The sequence below is a fragment of the Platalea leucorodia genome (genome assembly GCF_965183815.1).
Source record: "Platalea leucorodia genome assembly, chromosome: 2".
NCBI lineage: Eukaryota > Metazoa > Chordata > Aves > Pelecaniformes > Threskiornithidae > Platalea > Platalea leucorodia.
In genome coordinates this window covers 71,422,289-71,441,131 of record NC_138824.1, presented here as the reverse complement: position 1 = coordinate 71,441,131, position 18,843 = coordinate 71,422,289, and the positions used below count along the sequence as shown (strand labels likewise).

At 45.6% G+C, this 18,843-nt stretch overlaps 2 protein-coding genes across 7 annotated transcripts in view; one reads left to right on the top strand and one right to left on the bottom strand.

Annotated features, from left to right (window-relative positions):
• Positions 1-113: 113 nt before the first annotated feature.
• Positions 114-9,507, bottom strand: TXNDC9 (thioredoxin domain containing 9). 2 transcript variants are annotated; one of them, XM_082334704.1, is made up of 5 exons: positions 9,421-9,507; positions 7,462-7,678; positions 5,055-5,173; positions 2,854-3,108; positions 114-585 (listed from the first exon to the last, which is right to left on the bottom strand). In XM_082334704.1, exons 2-5 carry the CDS (start codon positions 7,648-7,650, stop codon positions 468-470), a joined length of 681 nt encoding a protein of 226 aa, XP_082190830.1. In that variant the 5' UTR covers positions 7,651-7,678; positions 9,421-9,507; the 3' UTR covers positions 114-467. The 2 variants fall into 2 exon arrangements, with proteins under 2 accessions (XP_082190830.1, XP_082190831.1); XM_082334705.1 differs by lacking the exon at positions 9,421-9,507 and adding an exon at positions 7,993-8,460.
• Positions 9,508-9,984: 477 nt separating this feature from the next.
• The window catches only part of EIF5B (eukaryotic translation initiation factor 5B), a 39,076-nt gene continuing 30,217 nt past the window's right edge, over positions 9,985-18,843 (top strand). For 2 of the 5 annotated variants that reach the window (XM_082334557.1, XM_082334560.1), the window contains exon 1: positions 9,987-10,302. In XM_082334557.1, the coding sequence (XP_082190683.1) occupies positions 10,291-10,302 (12 nt within the window). In that variant the 5' untranslated portion in view covers positions 9,987-10,290. Of the gene's footprint in view, positions 10,303-11,505; positions 11,628-18,843 lie in introns of those variants that run through there. The other 3 variants (XM_082334558.1, XM_082334559.1, XM_082334556.1) reach the window with 2 other exon arrangements.

Here is an 18,843-nt window from a genome sequence, read left to right as displayed (position 1 = left end):
ACCAGCAAATGCTCTCAGATACAGAGTTCCCCAAGCCACAGATTGCTTCAAGTATATTCTGGGGAAGCATTGCTATCTGCTCACCCTGTTTTTACTCTTCCTTGTGCATCTGCTTTCTGCCACTGAGACTGGATGCTGGGCCAGAGGGACCTTTGGTCTGACTTGGTACAGTGGTTTCTAACAGTTACTTCAAAACACTTCATAAACTTATACTTAAGACAAAGTTCATAATTTGTCACGCTATTTAGTTAGAAGGACTCAGATTTTTGAATTACAAATGACTTCCAAAAGAGGAAAAAAAAAAATATTTAAGCTTTTTTCTGCTATGACTCAGTTGTATAAAACTGTATAGAAAAATGAGCATTATGTGCAGATGTAACGAAAAGCAGTAAGCTTTATAAAAAACATTCTTAGAAATGTACCAAGCATAAACAAAAGATGATTTACAAATACATTTAGCTGTTCTTCTAGTCATCATCAGAATCTGAATCATATTTCTTTCCTCTGATGGTCTTCTTATCCAACTTCGTAAAGCTTGTTCCAAATTTCTTTTGACTTTGAAAAGGTGGGTCCATCAAGTTTCCACTAGAGGAAAAGAGTAAAACATGTTGATTAAAGCCGTATTCATGCTGACAGTAAGTAGCATCTCTAATTACCTGTTTCTCCAAGAAAAGAGAACACAACGGCTACTCCCTGAAGCCACCCTAAGTATCAGTACAGTGTTGCTAGCATAGCACATCCTGGACAAAATGGCCTGGATAACTGTAGTTAAGACAGGAGTGTGAGTGTAAACAGCACCTGTGAGCAGAGCTCTAGACAAAAACTGTCTGAAAGGGGTTTTGCTGCAAACTGATCACGCTGAAGACAACCATCTGTCAGATTAAGCCGTAACCAGGGAATTAGAAACACTCTTCAAATAAATGAGGAGCCAGAAGTACAAAACAAGCTAAGATTTTGTAACAGGGACTTTGGAGTAGAAACAGATGAGTCAAAACTGGGTTTTATACTGCCAGAAGTCACCTTGTACTATCTCTGCCTAGCCAAGACAGAGCAGCTTCCTCACCCAACGCTGCACTCCAATCAGGGGAGTATGGAGGGACTCGCGCCTCAGTGTGCACGTACGACCCTGTGGGGGCTTTCTCACCAGCCTGTGGGTCCCTGGGTCGTTGGGAACAGCAGGTGCTCACACAAAGCTGGAGCACCCATGCGACCTGGGAGGGGTTTGCATCTAAGTGTCAGTGAGTGAGCGAGCAATTAGAACCTTCTGGAATTAGCTATAGAAGGGTGTTTAGAAATTTGTAGGTATTAACATTTTGTAAATAACATTTTGCTGATATTGATCCTAAATGTACAGTTCACTGATTGCTAGTTAATTACATGTCAGTAATAAGTCAATACACCTCTTGAATCCTGATTTTGGTCAAACAATGTGACCCGAACATTTTTCCCTTAAACACAGTATATCCTTTCACCATCTGCTATCCCACAGGTTCAAGGAAAAGAAATGTTTCGAGGCTCTGGGAAGGACTATCTCCTTTTCAGGAACTCCAGAGAGCGGGACATTACATTCAAAGCAGTGTGGAAATGCAACACTTGTGCATAAATGGATGCCTCCTGGAATAGATCTCCTGGGCTGCGCAGATACCGTGGCTCACTTTGCAAAGCCAGGGTACCAAACTCAGGATCTGGCAAAATGAACAAAGAATGAAACAACTCCCCCACTCCACAAGGAGCTAAGATCGGAACACCCAGTACTACTGGAGTCAAGCAGGAAGTAAAATTATGCTGTAAGCCCATGTACTAACGTTTAGCAAATTCAGTGCAGCTTGGTACAACTCCACTGAAAGATTTCTCCCATAAAAGGCTGTTGCTGTCTAGAATACATAACCAAGCTGCCTTTCACTCCTCTGCATATTTGCTTGTTACTGAACCGGGAAATGGGTATTAATACTTGTTTTGAACTACAAATTTCCATTTCAGTCACTTCATTTGAAGTTCAGCAGCTACTAAGCTAAACTGAACAGTACTTTCTTTGCCTTTAAGATACAACAATACTTCTTGCCAAAATTTGGAAATTAGACATTGAAATAAATTCAGATAATGAAGTTTAAAATAATAATTAAAAAAAAAAAAGCCAAAGACATTCGAAACAAAGGAGCAAAATTGACCTAAAAAGATAAAGATGATGTTTTAGCCACACTGGAAAGCAAAGCATAAAGTTCTGGTAAATGATTCTCCTGTGAAGTTAGGCTATTGTGGGGACAGTTATCTTCTACTGCCTTCTATCCTGTAGTCTTAAACGTGGGATTTATGATTATATTGTACTGCTACACAAATAATTTATTTGCATTTCTGCAACTTATTTTCACTTTCTGTACTGTTCATTGGGAAAAAAAAACCATATTCATGTATGTATGGACTAAGATGCAGTTTAAGGATGCCTTGCTGAGTTTTCTCTGAAGTGAATTAAAAATGCTCAATCTTTACTGCATTGCAACTGCGGCATCTAAGCATCTACAGCTGATCTAGAAAGGATTACATTAGATGCATGACTCAGAGGCGGTATCAAAACAGTGTAGCTACTCAACACACCTCACGGCAAGAACTCTTTTTATTTTTATTACTGTACAAAAAGGACAACGTAACACTCATTATAATGTCTCAATACTTTGCCAAAGAGATACTCTCTTCTTTCCCTTGCCAAAGTACACAGATTAACTGGACTAAACTGTTGTGTGTCTGAGCATACAACAGATCAGTCAAAGTTACAAACTTTTACAGATTCTCCTGTCTGCAGGCGTATTGTCCTTGCACTGTATCTGAAAATAAAACAATCACAAAACAACTAATTACCTGTAATTAATTATGTCTGCACAGCCTAATCTCCATTCTAAGGTCTCTGTAGTGAAGTCATCAGTGTTACCGAGATCAGTAAAGCCCACGACGTAGTCTTGTGTTTTTCCATCTTTTACTAGTGCTAGAGTGGGAATTACTTTGATGCGCAGTCTTTCACACAAGAAAGGAGATTTTTCAGCATTTAATTTCAAGAATTTTGTCTCAACATGCTTTTTTGCCAATACAGTCAAATGTTTATCCAATATTTGGCACCTGTGGAAAAAAACCCAAAATATATAAAGTGTTAGAAGCTGAAGAACACGTATTTTAGAGAAAGTTTAAGAGGAACAGTAAAGAGCTAGTTCTATCATGTTAATTCCTCAGATGCAACCTTTGTAATTAAGAATTCAGTTTCAAGATAAAATGTGTTTCAAATGTAGCCGGAATTAATGACTAATAGAATAACAGCCTGGAGCACCTTTACTGCACAATTACACCATCCGTTTCTCTTATTTCTTCCTCATTACTCCCACATGCACCTGAAAGCCTCTCATTTCTTGAGACCTGCATTTACTGGTGAAATTTCCCTCTCACTTCTATCCTGCCTGCTCTAGCTTCACTGCCTATCAGCTGGAAAAACTGCTCTATAACAAACGTCACGTCTTCAGAAAAGTACTCTCAACACGTTACAGCGTTTTGGTTTTTTTCAGTCACTATCTCCACAGCTGAGATGCAGTAACTCACTGTACTGGGGGGAGGGGGAAGTGATTTGCACAGACTGCTTCAGTAGTGCTATAGGCAAAAACATTTCACTTTTCTGTTGCGATGGAATAGGAGTGAGCAAACAATTATTGTTTCTCAGCTAAGGGACAGTAACATGAACTGCTCAAAATACTCATCAGATGGCAGACATTTGTGGACTTGTCGCTTGCAATCTCAACTTTCTGGATTGTCTTCTTTAAGTGGTTTGGCTTAGCTGCACGAACTCGGTGATGTGACTGTCCTTTAACTCAAGAGGAGAGCCGAACAGATCAAAAAGCTGGAGTGGGCAAGGGTGAAAGCAACTTGATATTGCGGTTGGTAAACCTGACACACTAGCTTCAAGCTGGTTGTGAGCACAATGCATCTGACAAAGAACTTTCTCTACAGTTCCTTCTCCTGTCTGAGTCTACAGACTTTTTTGGTTCAAGAAACAAGAACCAAACAACATGAACCTGTTCTAAGCTACTTTATTTGCAGAAGTCTTTCAACTTCTTTGAGTAAAAGCTAGCCAAATACAGCCACTTCGGATGTTTCTAAAACTTAAACGTTTAACTTAGAAAATGTAGGACGCAGTTACCTCACTGCATAATCCAGCTTTGACCTCTTTCAGTTTCTCACATTGAGGCCATTTCAGTTTATATTCTATAAGCTAAAGAGAACATAACACCTTGGGGCGGGGGGGGGGTGTGAGTGGGCAGAACAATCAACCAACCAACCAAAAACAGGACAACTGGCTCCTCCTTCAACAAACCACTCTACTTTGCAACTGCATTTTCACAGAAAACATTGAGACAGACCCACTGAGGAACACAACCCAGAACTTCTGAAAATCTTCCAAGGAAGCGGGAGATCTTATTTTAGGTTCCTGTTCTGAGTCAGGACATATTCTCAGATCTTGGTCTCTCACACCCTAAAAAAGTGATGTAACCACAAAGGCACAGGCACAAAGGGAAAGCAGCTACAACTGGTATCCACAGATCCTTTCATAGTAAAAGGTTAAATTCTGAAGATGCCTAGACATGTTTTTGATTATGTTTTTATTTTCATTTGCCAGAACTGTCCAGAATATCTCTGTCTGGAATAACCAAAGTGATCTTTTTGAAATGCTGCTCCTGTAGAGTCACTATGTTTACAGACCTGGCTCCCTCAAACTAAATCAATAATGAAACACAGCACTCTCTCAAATATTGTCAAAGAAGTTATACATTTATATTCTAATCAACTATGTAACAGGGTATTAATCATTGTCAAATCATGTCCAGATTAACTGGAATGGAAAAAAAAAAAATTAAAAAATCAAATATCTTGAGAAGGGAGTGAGATTTGGAAAGTGAAGGAATTTGAGTACTTCTAAAAACACCTATTTATTTCTCGGATTTGAAAGAACAAAAGAACACGTCTGTTTTTGTAGACATCTATAAACAAAAGGTTTCTTGGGCATAGCTTATTTACTATACCTGAAAGTTGTATCTCTATAGAAATGGCAAACCACGTTTTTACTTTCTTTGACTTCTTGGAAAAAGTCTCTCTCACTTGGGATTTCTCTGTATTCTCCATGTCCTTTTGAAAGCCACTCCTTTTGGAAAACATAAAAGGAAAAAATTAGTATGGAGTCTGTTAGTCCTGCACCTGTCATGCAAGCTCTACAGTCTTTAAGAAAAATAGAAGAGGGGGCCTGTAGTGGAAACCTATTTCATACACTAATAGAAGGAGAAACAAATTACTTCCCCCCTTTACTACTGCTTTGAAAATACACAAATGCCACTAGGCTAGACAATACTTTTGGGTCGGCTCTTTCTCAACAGCAGATAGGTGGTTGAGCAGTAAGGCTACCTTACTTATTTGGAAACACAAATATTGTACAGAGCTGCATAAATTTCTGCAGCGCAGCCTCTCAGTAAGACTAGACTAGTTCAAAGAGAACACCAATGACAGAAAAATCTCAGCATTTGAAAACTGCTGATCGACAGCTTGGGCTACTCTCTCTAAAATGTTTTTGTACACTCAAAGAACTCTTGTCTAAAACTGATTCAAGTCATTACATGTATTAAAAGGGGTTTCTTCTAACTTTTCCCTCTAGGAAAAAAAACAGTGAGAAAAAAGCCTACTGACTCACTTGCAACTGATAACGTCCATCAAATATATACTGAAGGTATCTTAATATGAGCCAGGCTTCCAGAAAACCATTCAGAAAACACATGCATACCATTAGTCACAAAATGTATGGAGAAACATAATTTCACAAGCTAAAATTTACAGGCCACTTCAAAAACTGCCTGATTAAGTGTGCAAATACAGTTTTGAAAAAGCTAATCTAGATTTTCAACAAATGCACTTAAGAAAAAACCCCAGCTTCTACAATACTGACAGTTAATTGTAGTGTATTGAAAGAAGTACAGACTAAGCTAAATGATTAGAAGTAGTGCAGTATGACAGAACTTGACGAAAAACTTTAGTTTCCAGTGGGGGGGGGTTGGGGGGGGAAGATAAATCACTGTTCTTGATCTTGCAGTTTTGTCTTAGCGGGGGTGGGGAGAGAAGGTTTCCAACCAAACTGAAAATATCCTGCAACCTATATGAAGATAGAACAAAGAATTTCCTGAACATTGTACACATTAACAATTCATAGAAGTATGAGCATGTGAAGAAGTCATCATGATGCAAATCAAGAACTGACTTATCCTTCAACAGTGGGTAATGCATTAGTTCCCCTCTGCACAATCCTATTCCAGAATAGTGTGGCAGCTTACTCCTTTTACTGAGTAGTATCCTACTTCAGATTTGCGTTTGAAAATGCATGAGAACAGTGACTTAAGATCAAATGACGTAAACAAGTTTTCGCATGAGAACTAGCACATGTTCACATCCAAGACCATCCAAGTGTTATGACTTCTGAAAAAGGAAAACGCTAGAATCAAATATAAACTGAACTTCTGAAGACAAGCAAATAGCGTGCCACTTTCTCGACTTCAGTTTTTAGAGAATCAAAGCCACTAACACTGCCTGTCCTCCAGCATCCCAACCATGCCATGACATTTTACTGCATTCCCATTTCAAAGCATGGCATTAGCTTTTATGGGTTCCACCACAGCCAGAGTATCTCCTTTCAACCCAGTCACCTCCCCCCCAACCCAGTCTACTTCTTTGTTTAGGTTCGCTTAGATGGAGTAAGCTAAGAAACCTATGGCTTCCCTATTTACAATTCAGGTCTCATACCATATGCTACCAAAACTTTGGTGAGAACTATGTTCAAAGAGACTTTCTGGGGAGCATAAAGACCACAATCTAGCATGAGGTATCAGGGTCTGAAGCAGAATTTCTTTCCTGCAAAAAGAAATGAGCAGCCATACAAAGACAACATTTCATTGGGTTAGAAGGAGTGGGATAAACGATTCCACCCTAGGAACAGGAAAAGACCCTGTATCGTTTTTCTACAAAATAACTTAAGAGCACGCGTCACTTACATGCCATAACAAACAATCTCTAGAATTCAGAAGCTTTAGGAGCCTAAAGGCTCCTAATGATTAGGTTGCCTACAAAGCTTATGCTTCCAGATAGCAACGTTCAGTGAATACGGACATACTCAAATCTTTGTACGAGACTCTTTATCCTATCTTTATTATAAACAATCACAGAGGTTCTTCTCTCCTCCTGCTAAAACATACAAAGCATGCACATATGGACAGACACTTGCTTTCCTGGATAATTTAAAATTAATAAGTAGAGAAAGGTGAGGAAGAAGAAAAAAAAAACAAAAAAACATTCAACCCCAAAACACTTAGTTCACATATACAGTTGCCCTAGAATTTTCAAAAAGTCTGTTACACTGTACACATCAAGAGTTGATATTACTACAAGAATTACTTGTTTCTGCTGTTGGGCCTTTTTTAGTGCCTCAAGCCTCCTTTGTTTAAGGCGTTCCAATTCATCTTCATCCATTTGGTCCAGCTTCTGCATTTCAGCATCCAGATGTTCTTCCACAACCTTGGTAGTCTGAAGTATTTCATTCTCCAGAACTTTCTGAAGTATTTCAACAGAGGTATCGGCAGCCATCTTTAACTAGAAAGTGATCTCTTCAGAGCTGTGGAAATAGTGATACATGGAATTAACATTTATACAACCACTTAATCAAAAACCTGACCTCTCTTACTTGCAGTTCACACTGTAAAGAAACAAAATGCTATGCTATTTTAAGATAACAGTAGATAGTTCTTTTCTATATTGCAACCCCCTTTGGAGAATACTTTCACAATGCAGATACCAGTCAAGTCCTATTCTCTCAATCCCAAAGACAGCTGCTGAAAGTGCACAGGAACCTTAAATTACTTGGTCAATATAAAGAAGTAAAATTCACCAGTTTCAAAGGAACGCTCATCCTGAGCCGGATCCACATACCTTTACTAAGTATTCCGAAACTAGAAGATACAATTGGAAAGCTCCGAGCTGCTGGGAGGAGGTGTAAGATGTCTCAGAATAAGTCTAAGCAATGCTCAGTGTATAAATTTCTGCCAGTAGTTTAAATGGAATTACTTTAAGTACCTGATGCATATTAACATATTTAAAACTGAATTAACACTCCTCTCCTCAGCTAAAAGAAAGACAAGGCGCTCAGCAGCAAACGCTTTAGGCCAATACACTGCTTCAATTAGTACAAGAAAACTGCTATTGCAAACACCACCCTATGGCAGCCAGTGAAAGGATTTAAAAAACCCCAACAACCACTACCTAATTGCTGTGTGAAGAAACACAGCTAAAATCATTCTCTGTAAAGTTCTCCCTGCCCAAACACTTCAAAGGCACAAAATACTAAGACTGGGGTGCATGAAGAGCTGGGGCAATGTAATTGATTGCTCTCCCCGATAAACTTACACTACAAAAAACTATCACTGTAATGAGTGACAGTTTTGAAACAGGGACAGTGCACAGTCACCCTCATCAGATTCTCAACCTGCAGGCCACGGATTTGATGTGTTGAATTCGGGTTCCAGAGTACTCTTGGCTGTATTTCAAGATAGCCAAACTACCAGTGCCCCTGGCTTTGCAAACACCTTGCACACAGAGGCGAGAAAGCATTTTAAGAAGCGACGGGCAAAGTATCAACATCACGGCAGCGCTCCAAGTGCAATGCAACACCGGCAGCGCTAAGCCTGCTGCCACGCTTGCTCTGACCTGCAGCACCTTGTCTTGAGTCCCTCTCCCCGAAGCTGCTAACTACCGAGTCTCTCCGTTGGTGTTTTCTGTCCCCCTTTCCTGTAATTCCAGAGGAGATGAGAACCTTGCTGGCGCAGACCAGAGACCATTAGGTCTTAAGGAGAGGGAGGGAACCCTGCTCAGCTGGGGCAAAGGGAGGCTTGTCCTCCAAGCAAACCGGGAGGAAAACGGAACATCAACCCCAGCCAGACTCCACTACGGCCTGCGGTCCCCAGAGGGCTGCCGGCTCCCCGAGCCGCGGAAGCCTCGGTGCCAACAGGCGTCTCCTCCGCCGCGGGGGGCCTGCGCCCAAGGCCCGCTCCCGGGGGACTCGGCACCGCTGCGGGGCCGCGGCCCTGCCCGCTCCGCCAGGGAGGGCCGCTGGGGGCCCGCGCCGGCACCGCCCGCCGGCACCGCCCGCAGCGGGGCCGAGGGGGGCCGACACACGGCGGGACACGGCGCAGGCGCCGCGCGCCTCCGCGGGGCCGTTACAGACAACGGCCGGCCGCCCGCCCGCGCGCGCGCCCAATCCACCCAGCTCCCGACGGGCTCTCCGGGGAGAGGCTCACCCTCCCCCGGCCACGGTGCCCCCCGCCACAGACAGCCGAAGCCCCGGCACAGACCGGCACTCACCCCACCGCCGCCCACCGCCGCGCCGCGCCGCGCCCGCCCGCCCGCGCCTCTCCCCGCCCCGCCCCGCCGGCCGCGCCCCGCCAGCCTCTCGCGAGAGCCGGGGCGGGGCCGCTGCCGCGCACGCAGGGCCCCCCGGCGCGTTCATTGGCCGGGGCGGCGGGCGCGTCCCGGCGGCGGCCGGCGCCCAGCGCGCGTGCGCCGCGCCGCCGTGGGTGCGGCACCTGCGGGCGGCGGCCGGGACCGCCCCGCCCCGCCCCTCAGGGCGGTGTGCTGGAGGGCCCGCCGCCGCCCCGCTTCTGGGGGGCTCCTTCTCGGGGTTGGGCGTCCGAGGCCGAACCCCCGCAGAGAGTCGGGGCGCGGCGGGGGCGTAACGGCCGGGAGCGGCGGGGCCGGGCCCCTCGGGCGACGCCGTGAGGTAAGGGCGGCCCGCGAGGCGCCTGGGCGAGGGCGGGCGGGGCTGGCGGGGGGCGGGGGCCGGGGCCCGGCGGCGGCGCGGCGCGGCGCGGCGGGAGCCCTCCGGCAGCCTGGCTGGGAAGCCGGCCGTGCTGGCGCAGCCGGGGCATTGTCGTCTCTTTGCTCTTCTTGCAAGCGCGCTGGAAGATCCACAGATTTAAGTAAAGGGATATTAAAGTGTGTTTTTTAAAAAAAAAACAAAACAAGTGTTGTGCTTCCTTGTTTCCTGGAAATCTGACTCCCCCGACCCGAAGTGTGCTGATGAGGACGGTGGGGCGGGGAGATAAACTCGTGGCGTTATCGGCAGCCTGCTGGGAGCCTGGGTGGCAGAGGCTGATAAGGAGTCGCAGCTGTATGAAGGCAGAGAGAAGCAGGAGGCGAGGGCTTCAGGGAGTGAAGGAAGATGGAGGCTGAAAGATGAAGGGAACGGTGAGGCTTGCTCTGTCTGCAAAAGGAATTCCTGTAACGGGGTGGTGACCACAACAGAAAACGTGCAGCTCCCAAAGCATATTAAACAGAGTCATGCCTGTCACCACTGCTTTTTCTGCTCCATCTTGCTTTGCTCTTGAGAAACGTGGCCAGGAGGAGATGGGGTCGCACCTCTGCCATAACACGTGGTGTTTGCTGCCTGACTCCCGTGCCGCGTTCCTATGAACTTAGGCCACCTTCTCCTGCCCCGCAGCAGCGGTGTCCAGGCTTTCCTGCGAGAGAGCGCAGCACCCCTTCAGCTGCAAGGCTTCTGGGAGGGGAGAGGGAGGAGAAGCTTTGTACGCTGAGGAAATCTGGCGAGGAGGGAAGGAAATGCCGTACTTTTAACGTCGCTGCCTGGCAGCCAAACTCCCTGCAGGGGGACCTCCGTCCCCGGTGCTGGGTTTGATCGCTGCCTCTGCGCCGAGCAGCGAACCCAGCCCTGCCGCCTCTCGCTCCCCCGTTGCTGCCGGAGGCCAGCTGCTGCAGCGCCGGGTGGCGGACCTTTGTTGTCAACGCCTGAGCTGTGGGGACGAAAGGCCAGCAGAGCGAAGGGCCGGGGGACCGCGGAGAGAAGAACGGCGAGGCGTCCCGGGCCGCGCTGGCCAACGCGCCCCGCGCCCGAGCCGATGGCCGCCGCGCGCCCTACGACCTTCACCCTTAACCTCTCCGTCCCCCCGCTTTGACCTAGCTGTCCCGCTTGCCTCCAGATAAAAGCTTTCCAAACGCGTGTCCTTTATTTCGGCGATTTGGTCGGTTTTCGTGGCCGAGCGGGCTACGGTGCTGCCGGGGGCTCCGGGCCTCCCCGCGCAGCCCTCCGGGCAGGCAGGAGGACCGGAGGGAAACTACAGCCTTGGGGCATCGCTTAGTCATTTTCCAGGCCCGCCTGAGGACCAAGCTGATGGAACACAGCCGATTTCGAGAAGCCGGTCGCTGCGACCCCCGACAGCGGCCGCGTCCCCGGCCGGGGGGGCGCTGGCCCGCCCCGCCCCGGGCCTGGGCCAAGCGGCGCCGCCTGCTCCCCCCTCCGGCCGGCAGGGGGCGCCATCGCGCGGAGGCGCTGCCCGACCGGCGCCGCGGCCGCCGCTCGTGGCGTGCCGGCGCGGGGCAGGCCGGGAGGGCGGGGGCGGGGCGGGCGCGTGCGCGGCGCGCGGCGGGGCGGGCTGGTGGGGGCGGCGTACCATATGCACGGGGCTGCGCGCGGGCGGGCGGGCAGCGCTGAGGCGGGGGACGAGCGCCGGGGCCGCCGCCATGGGCAAGAAGCAGAAGAACAAGAGCGAGGACAGGTAGGGCGCCGGCGGCCCCCCTCTCTTCTCCCCGGGCTGCTGACAGCCGCGGCCAGCGCCGGTGCCGCGGCGCTGAGTCAGGCCCTGCCGGGGCTCGCGGCCTCGTCGGAGGCGGCGGCGGGCAGGCGGGGCTGGCTAGGCCCGGCCCGGCCCGGCCCGGTCTGGTCTGGCCCGGCCCGGCCCGGCGGTCGTTGGCCGGGCGGCGGCGGGGCGGAAGGCCCGGCCGTGTTCCTCGCCGCGGGGAGCGGCACCACCGGCTGTGCGTGCGGGCCCGGCCGGCGGCGGAGGCCCGAGGGGACGGACGGCTGGGTGTCCCGCGGGCGGCGGCGCGGAGGAGGAGGCTGGCGGCCGCCGAGGCCGGCGTCGGCGGGGGAAGCTTGGCCGTTGGCGCTGGAGCGGCTGCGCTGCCCCGCCGTCTGTGCGCTCCCGCTGAAAGGCGCAGCCCGGAGCCTCGCCCGGGTTCTCGGGGAGCCTGTCCGGGAGCGGGCAGCGGCAGAGTGCCGCTGGTTCTGAGCGCACATCTCGGCTGTCGGCCAAAAACAGTGTCTTCGTTCAAGTGCAGCGCCTAAAATGTTGTGTTTTTTTTTTTTTTTTTTTTTTTTTTTAATGGGAGACAGTGCTATGGATCCTGCTATAACTTAGTGATTTGTGCACGTTTAATAAATGCAGGTGTTAGATATTTTAGTGGTTGCAGGATAAGAGGATCCCTTCTACGGTTATGCGCATATCATCTTGGAGTCTGTACTGTCAGCGAACTTTCTTTTTTGTAAGAGATTCTTAGAACGGTGGTTGTATTAACCATAAGGAACACTGAGTGGGTAATGTTGTGTATATGTATGCTAGCAGGAGAGAACATTTTGTTACTTGCCACTATAAAATAATAAATACAAAGACACAACCAATTTGGAGAGTGTTTTTAGTTGTTAATACTGACAAGGAGTTAAATGAAAACTGATGTCTTAAAATGTCTATGAACTAGAAACAGTACAGCTCTTTTTCCTTACCTGGAATGCTCATTTGGTATATCCTTTTTGAGACATTAAGTGTTTCTTTTATGAAAGTACTCCCTATGAAGGCTATTTCACAAAATACTACTTTCTTTCTAGGCATTTTTTACTCCTTAGATGTGCATTGCGTTAAGATGTTGATGTTAGTGACTTAAGGCTGTTACCTTTTACAAGGTTAGGGTGTAAACTGTTTTAGTTTCTCTGGTCCTTTCTGGGTAATGAGTATTTTCCTAGTGAGGTATTTTGCTCTTCTGACTATTTTTCCTTGCACCTTTTGCCATACCATGAATGCCGCTTTGTAGTGTCGGTTGTTATCAGCTTATTTCACGGGCTGTATTTCACAGGTATATCTTGGGAGCAGCTCTGGCGAGGAGATGAGTCAAGTGTGATTTGAGAAAGAAGGAGGAAGGGTTGGATCTTTGTGCTTTGAAGGAAAGAAGGTCTAGTGCTCGTCTTTGTACCTGGTGTGGTAGATGCCAGAATCATGCAGAAGCCTTCGGGTACTGAAGTGCTGCTGCTCGGGGCCCTTCCAGTGACAGTGGCTGGTGTGCTGGGGACGCTTTGAGAGTCTGGGTGCCTACTGGATACCTTGTTCTCTTTGTGTGTCTGTAAATTACGGAGCAAGGGCCTCTGTTGGGTGCTGTGCGCAGTCTCATTTATGTCTAAAAAATGGAAGCATACCTTAAAACAGAGGCCAAGAAGTTATTGTTAGAATAATTGAAATCTTAGGAGCCTAATGATTATTAGCCTAGATTTAATTGTTTCAAAAACAGAAAGAGCAATAATGCAGTTAAAGTAGTTACGCTTACCATCTCACTGCTGCTCTGAGTCCTGAGGTCAGTGGTTTCATCCTGGTGGTGGTGAGCTGTTACAGTGAGTTGTCAGCATCAGGTGTCCTTCACGAGGAGCGATACGATCGTTCATGTTCATGGTTTCATCTTAGCTTGCTAACATGCTTATATGCCTTTGCTCTTCATTGGTTTGCAACTCTGTGTTGCATCCAAATACGTAAAAGGCACTATATATTAGATACTGTTTTCTTCTTGTTTGTTAGCCCTAGAAACAGTTTTGTCCAGGTCTGCATTTCTCTTAGCCAACTGCTGGCGAGTTGTGGGGTGTTCAGTGCCGAGTGCAGTACAAGCCATCTCTGTTTATCCCATGCCTGTGCTCCTCTCTGCTGCATCCTGTGTCTCCACTTGTCAAGGCTCTGCTACCGTACCAGGCCTGTACTTCTCTACAGTCCATCATTGCTGTAGAGTTGTGAATATCTCATTCTATACAGAATAACTGCTTGCTACTGCGATTTATGTGAACCTATGGTTGCAACATGTCCGGGTAAATGAAAGTAGAACCGATTAGGCATAGGCACCTGGTCAATTAGAGAAATTGCTATCACAGCTAAATCAAGTAAAAGTTGCAGGCTGGTCAAGAAAAGTTCAGCCAAAGTAAGCCTGGCAGGCTTTAGTCCTAAGGCCTTGCAAATGCAGTACAGAGCTAATGGACTGCTACTAGCAGTGGCAATACTGTGTTACAGGGCCACATGGATGTATGACAATGGGAGGGATGATGTGGAAGAAGAATTCAAACAGATACGTGTTTGAGAAGTAGGACAGGACAGTTAGACTGGGTATATTTTATAGCAGGGAGTCTGAGGGGATGGGAGTGAGGAGGGACGTGGAAGGCCAGTGATGTTTTGGAATAGGTTCTGTCTGCAGAGCTGCCCCCATCATCTGGTACTATTGGTTCTAGCTGACACCCCTGTCAATGTCAGGTTCCCTTGAGGGAGAGACTACATCACATGTTTGAATCTGCAGCTTGAAGGTGGGCTTCAACATCTCCCATCAGTCCCCCTTCTGTTCCCAGCACAGGGAGAGAAGAATGCTACCGTGGAATCAAAGGCTTCCAGTCGGTTTTGTCTCCTGCATCTTCAATTCTGTGCTCTGCAGTGTTATTAATTTCCTCTTTCTTTTCCTCTCTTTCCTTCCCCAACAACTATGTTGTAGATACAATCCCTTACATCCCTTTTGCAGCAGCTCAAGGGCATAATTTGCAGTGCAGAGGAAGCACGTGGGAAGATGCAGGTGGTATGTCTGTGTTGTGAATATTGGTTTGAGAATTGATGTGACAGGAAGGAGGTTTTTTGCTTGTCTTCTGACATAGTGAGACAAGTTACAGAAGGTACAAGTCATCTTTACCCTGCTTTTCTCCCCTCACCCCCATAGCTTTGACTTCTGTTGTGTAGTTTCTCCTTCCCTTGTTTCTGTTGAGTACAGTAGAGGTCATACTGATGAGTATTGGTATATAGCCGGGAAGTGTGCTGGTAAATGAGGGTGAGGATGAATTTTGTCATGGGAACAGGGTATCAGTACACAGGGACAAGACCACGAGTGAGATGATAGCTATGGTGAGCAGGGAAAGAACGGGAATGCAGGACCGTAGCCTGTTACGAATGCAGATTGCTACTTGAACAAATATACCTACAAATCTGTTTCTACTATACCAGCATCTGAGTTATATTCCTTTGAAACTCTCTTACTGACTCCTGCCACTTGATTGCTGTGCATCTGTCCATGGAGAACATATTTGGGTAGAATGATCGGATACATGGTCTCTGTAGGAAAAACTCAGTGTGGTGTGTTAGAGAGGTGCTTTGTAAAGGTGGAGAGTGTCTTGGGTCATAAGTAACTCCTAAGCCATGTGGAAGTTACTTTAATTGTTTCTTCTTTGGAATTTTTATGGTAGTGTTGATTTGCTCCTTTTCAAATGAAACTTAATAGCAAGCCTTTCAATAAAAATATGAGGTGTCTGAATTTCCTGGCTTCCCTAATGGAAGAGTGGGTGTTCTGATATGTAGTCTGGCTCCTCCTGGGAGTGATGAGTTATGCTTTGATTCTTGGATAGAGCTGTAAGGTGGCAGAAGGTATGTCAAGGTTCTCCCCTGCTGTCTTTGTGAATTTAGTATAGGACTTTTTTTTAAATGTGTGGGCAGAAAGGCTGTTGTAAACTGCAGAACCATACTTTGAATTCAAGCCTCAAACTGCTGCTGTAGATTTCCAAGTAAGTGTGCTATATGCTGTATGTTACGAATTATTTCCTGCCTGGAATATGGATCTTTCACCTGATGGTGTTAGCTTTTCATGTGTTTTTCGTCTTCTCCCAGCTTTAAGTAATCTTCTTCTCTTAGTAGTTTTCCTTAGCTTTCAGTAGGCAGTCTTTAGGTGTGTTTATTCTTGTGCCCTTTAATATTTGTGAACTGTTGCGTAGGCATACCACTCTGATCATTCATGCATATTGCTTTAGAAGTTACAGGTGCCAGCGGTGATTCTGCAGCCAAGAGTGAACACTGCTGCTAAAATAAGACTTACAGTGCTGTTGCTGATGCTATATATTGCTTTCTCTTCTGCAAATTAAATTGCTGGCATTGTCTACTAGTCATCCTATTTGACTCTTTTTTGTTGGTGTGTTAAGTGAAATCTTCTTAATGTTGTGTAGGAAAGTTCTGTGAAGGCGAGAAAGCCTACAAACACCTGTAGTTCGGAAACATTCTGTACACGAGAAAATTTACAATAACTGTCTCTATCTGCTTCTCAAAAATATTTCCACAAGCGAAGCTTTCTGCAGCTCCATCAAGGAGAACAGCTGATAAACCCTTGAAATCCTTGTTTTGCAAACCTCATCTGGAAGATGCCAGGATTTCGTGCTGAAAGATGGAGTAAAATAATGCAAAATAATTTCTTCATTACAGAAATGTGTTGGCCTCTTCTCTGCAAATGTATATTTCTGTATGCCACAAAATTACAGTTTTTAACACAGGCATTTCATATTTATAAGAAAACTATTTTTATACATTTTGTTTGATATTTTTTTTTTAAGCAAAGCATCATTGTAAAGAGACTGTAAGGATCTTGAAATATTTGTGGTAATGGCAACATAAACCAAAAAGCACTACAGTACAGTAAGCAGATTGTTAGAAGCAGCTCTTCTTGTTGAAATCTTGATTCTTGTCATCTGTTACCTTCATGAAGGCATCTAAACCTTATGTATAACTGCTGTTTATGAAAAGGATGAAAATGGTACATTGCAAGCCAGCAGGAATTGCAGAAACTGTTCTTTCAGTTCTCTGAAGATCTCAGAATAGAGAGGTTTATGGTAAGTTAAATGTTGCTGTTGTTGACACTCATAATATCAAGCCAGACAAGCTGACAGCTCTACATACCTTTGCTGGTTTTAATTGCATTTGTACTGTCATGTTTTTCTGACTCTGGGCTCATGTGCATCGCTGTACATTTGTTCTGTGCTGTTCATTGCTTAAAAGCTGCCTAGGAGTCAAGGTTACAGTTCTGGACAAAACCTCCAGTTTAGTAACTTTTAATGCTTGCATAATATTCCTTTTCCTCCTCCCTCTGACTCGCTCCGCAAAAATAGTCCCCTAGACTGGTAGAGGAAATAGTTTGCAGAAAAATTATGTGTGTGCATAATTCAGTCATTAAGTTTGGCTTGCTAAAAAAGTGCAGTGCAGTCTGGTGGGTGTTCTGGTCTGAAAGCAGTTGGTATCTTACAGAAGATGTGTGTTTTCATGATTCTGGTGTTTGCAGCACTGATGACTTACTCTTCCCACATGTCAATTTTTTTTTTTTCTTTTACAATAGTCTAGTGGAGATTTTAAACACGAATCTGCTATCTTATCTCTGAAATATATTTCTTCAGATACATGCTGTTAGATGAAGTATGGGTTTTAATTATAGTTAATGTAGGTGGGCATCCTTTGCTCTTCGGGATTATAGATAATCTAAAGTGTATTTCATGAAGTGTTCTACATGGTATTTTTGTGATGTATTTTGATTTTATACAATGAGAGATATATAGGATATGGAAGTTGTGAAACACTGGACTTCGAGGTAATTTTTGTCATCTTTGCACTTTTTCTAAACAAACAAACCCCCAAAGAACTAGTTCAGGGAAGACCGAATGCTAGTTCTTTACTTAGTGTTTCATATCCCATGCGTTTAGTCATCTTGTTCTCTTGGGATGTAAACACTTAAACTGAACCTTGAAGAACTGCTTTCTTCCAGAGCTCTATGTTGCCAACTATTAGCCACAACAGAAGCTTTTTATCTTGAAGTTTTGCTATATCTTTGTTTAAATGGGAATTTTTAGGTACTGGTGAGCTTTTTTCTTTTTGCCCTCTCTTTTTTTTTTTTTTTTTCTTTTTTTAATTAGGGTTGTATAAAGGAGACTTTCTGTTTTTCTAGAATCTGTTGGGGTTAAAAGTTACATTTTCTATGTCTTTTTCAGAAGTTTTTTTTTTTACCTTATAGTTATTCCACTCTTCTTTTTCCCCAGCCAAACTTGAAAGAGAAGGCATGACTCTTTAATATTAAAAATGGAATCATTGTCTTGGGAGCCTGAATAAAAAGCAATTACCCTTGTAGTCAAATTTTACTTCCTTGCTGTCTCATGTAATTAGGTAGCTTCATCGGCTTCCTTCATCTTACTAGGGAAGAATAGCTAAGGCGTAGTTTCACCTCACACTTAATTCAGTTGATCTGTCAGATGTTTCACACCTTGTGGTCTTACTCTTACTGTCCCCAGCTGTATGCTGTAACTGCTTCCATTGCATTGGATCCAGTGCTTATGTGCCCACAGTACAACTCAGGTGTGTGATTTGATCTGCCAGCCAAAAAAGTGTTTTCTGCAAGGGCTTGTGGCTGCAGGATTGCCTGAGCTGATGAGAGGGGAAAGCCCAGCTCGGGATGGGGAAGGAAGTCACTTCTCCCCTCCCCTGCCCCATAGTTTGAGGAAAAGGCAAGGGAAGGGGGGGGCTTTTTCTGGGGCTGTGATTTCTTTTTTTTAAGTGCTGTTAGCTGCAGTAGTGGGCTGTGTAGCTGGTGCTCATGTGGACACTCCTTCACTTCTTGGGCTGAGGAAGGAGTGTGGTTCGTTCTTTCCTGAATTTCAGACTGTCTCAGGCATATGTAATTAAGGAAAAGCAAGGTGAATTCTACTTCTAAAAGAGAAGTTTGTGGAGTTCACATTCGTTGATAGGTAAGAATGAGAAAAAGGCCACAGCTTTGTTTTCATGTTTTGAGTAGCCTTGCTGAGCCAGCAGATGCTTGCATTTTCAATTTCATAACCCACTTAAAGAACAAGTTGGTGGTGCATGGTTTTGAGCAATTAAATAATTACTTCCAAAGTGTTTTTATGTTCTG

Bases quoted from the DNA above. Each gene is read 5' to 3' on its own strand.
- TXNDC9 (XM_082334704.1), bottom strand. From the start codon at position 7,650: ATGGCTGCCGATACCTCTGTTGAAATACTTCAGAAAGTTCTGGAGAAT. The intron at 5,174-7,461 runs GTAATTCTTGTA...GTTTTCCAAAAG, and splicing joins AGGCCCAACAGCAGAAACAA to GAGTGGCTTTCAAAAGGACA. The intron at 586-2,853 runs GTAATTAGTTGT...CTTTTCCTCTAG, and splicing joins GCAGACATAATTAATTACAG to TGGAAACTTGATGGACCCAC.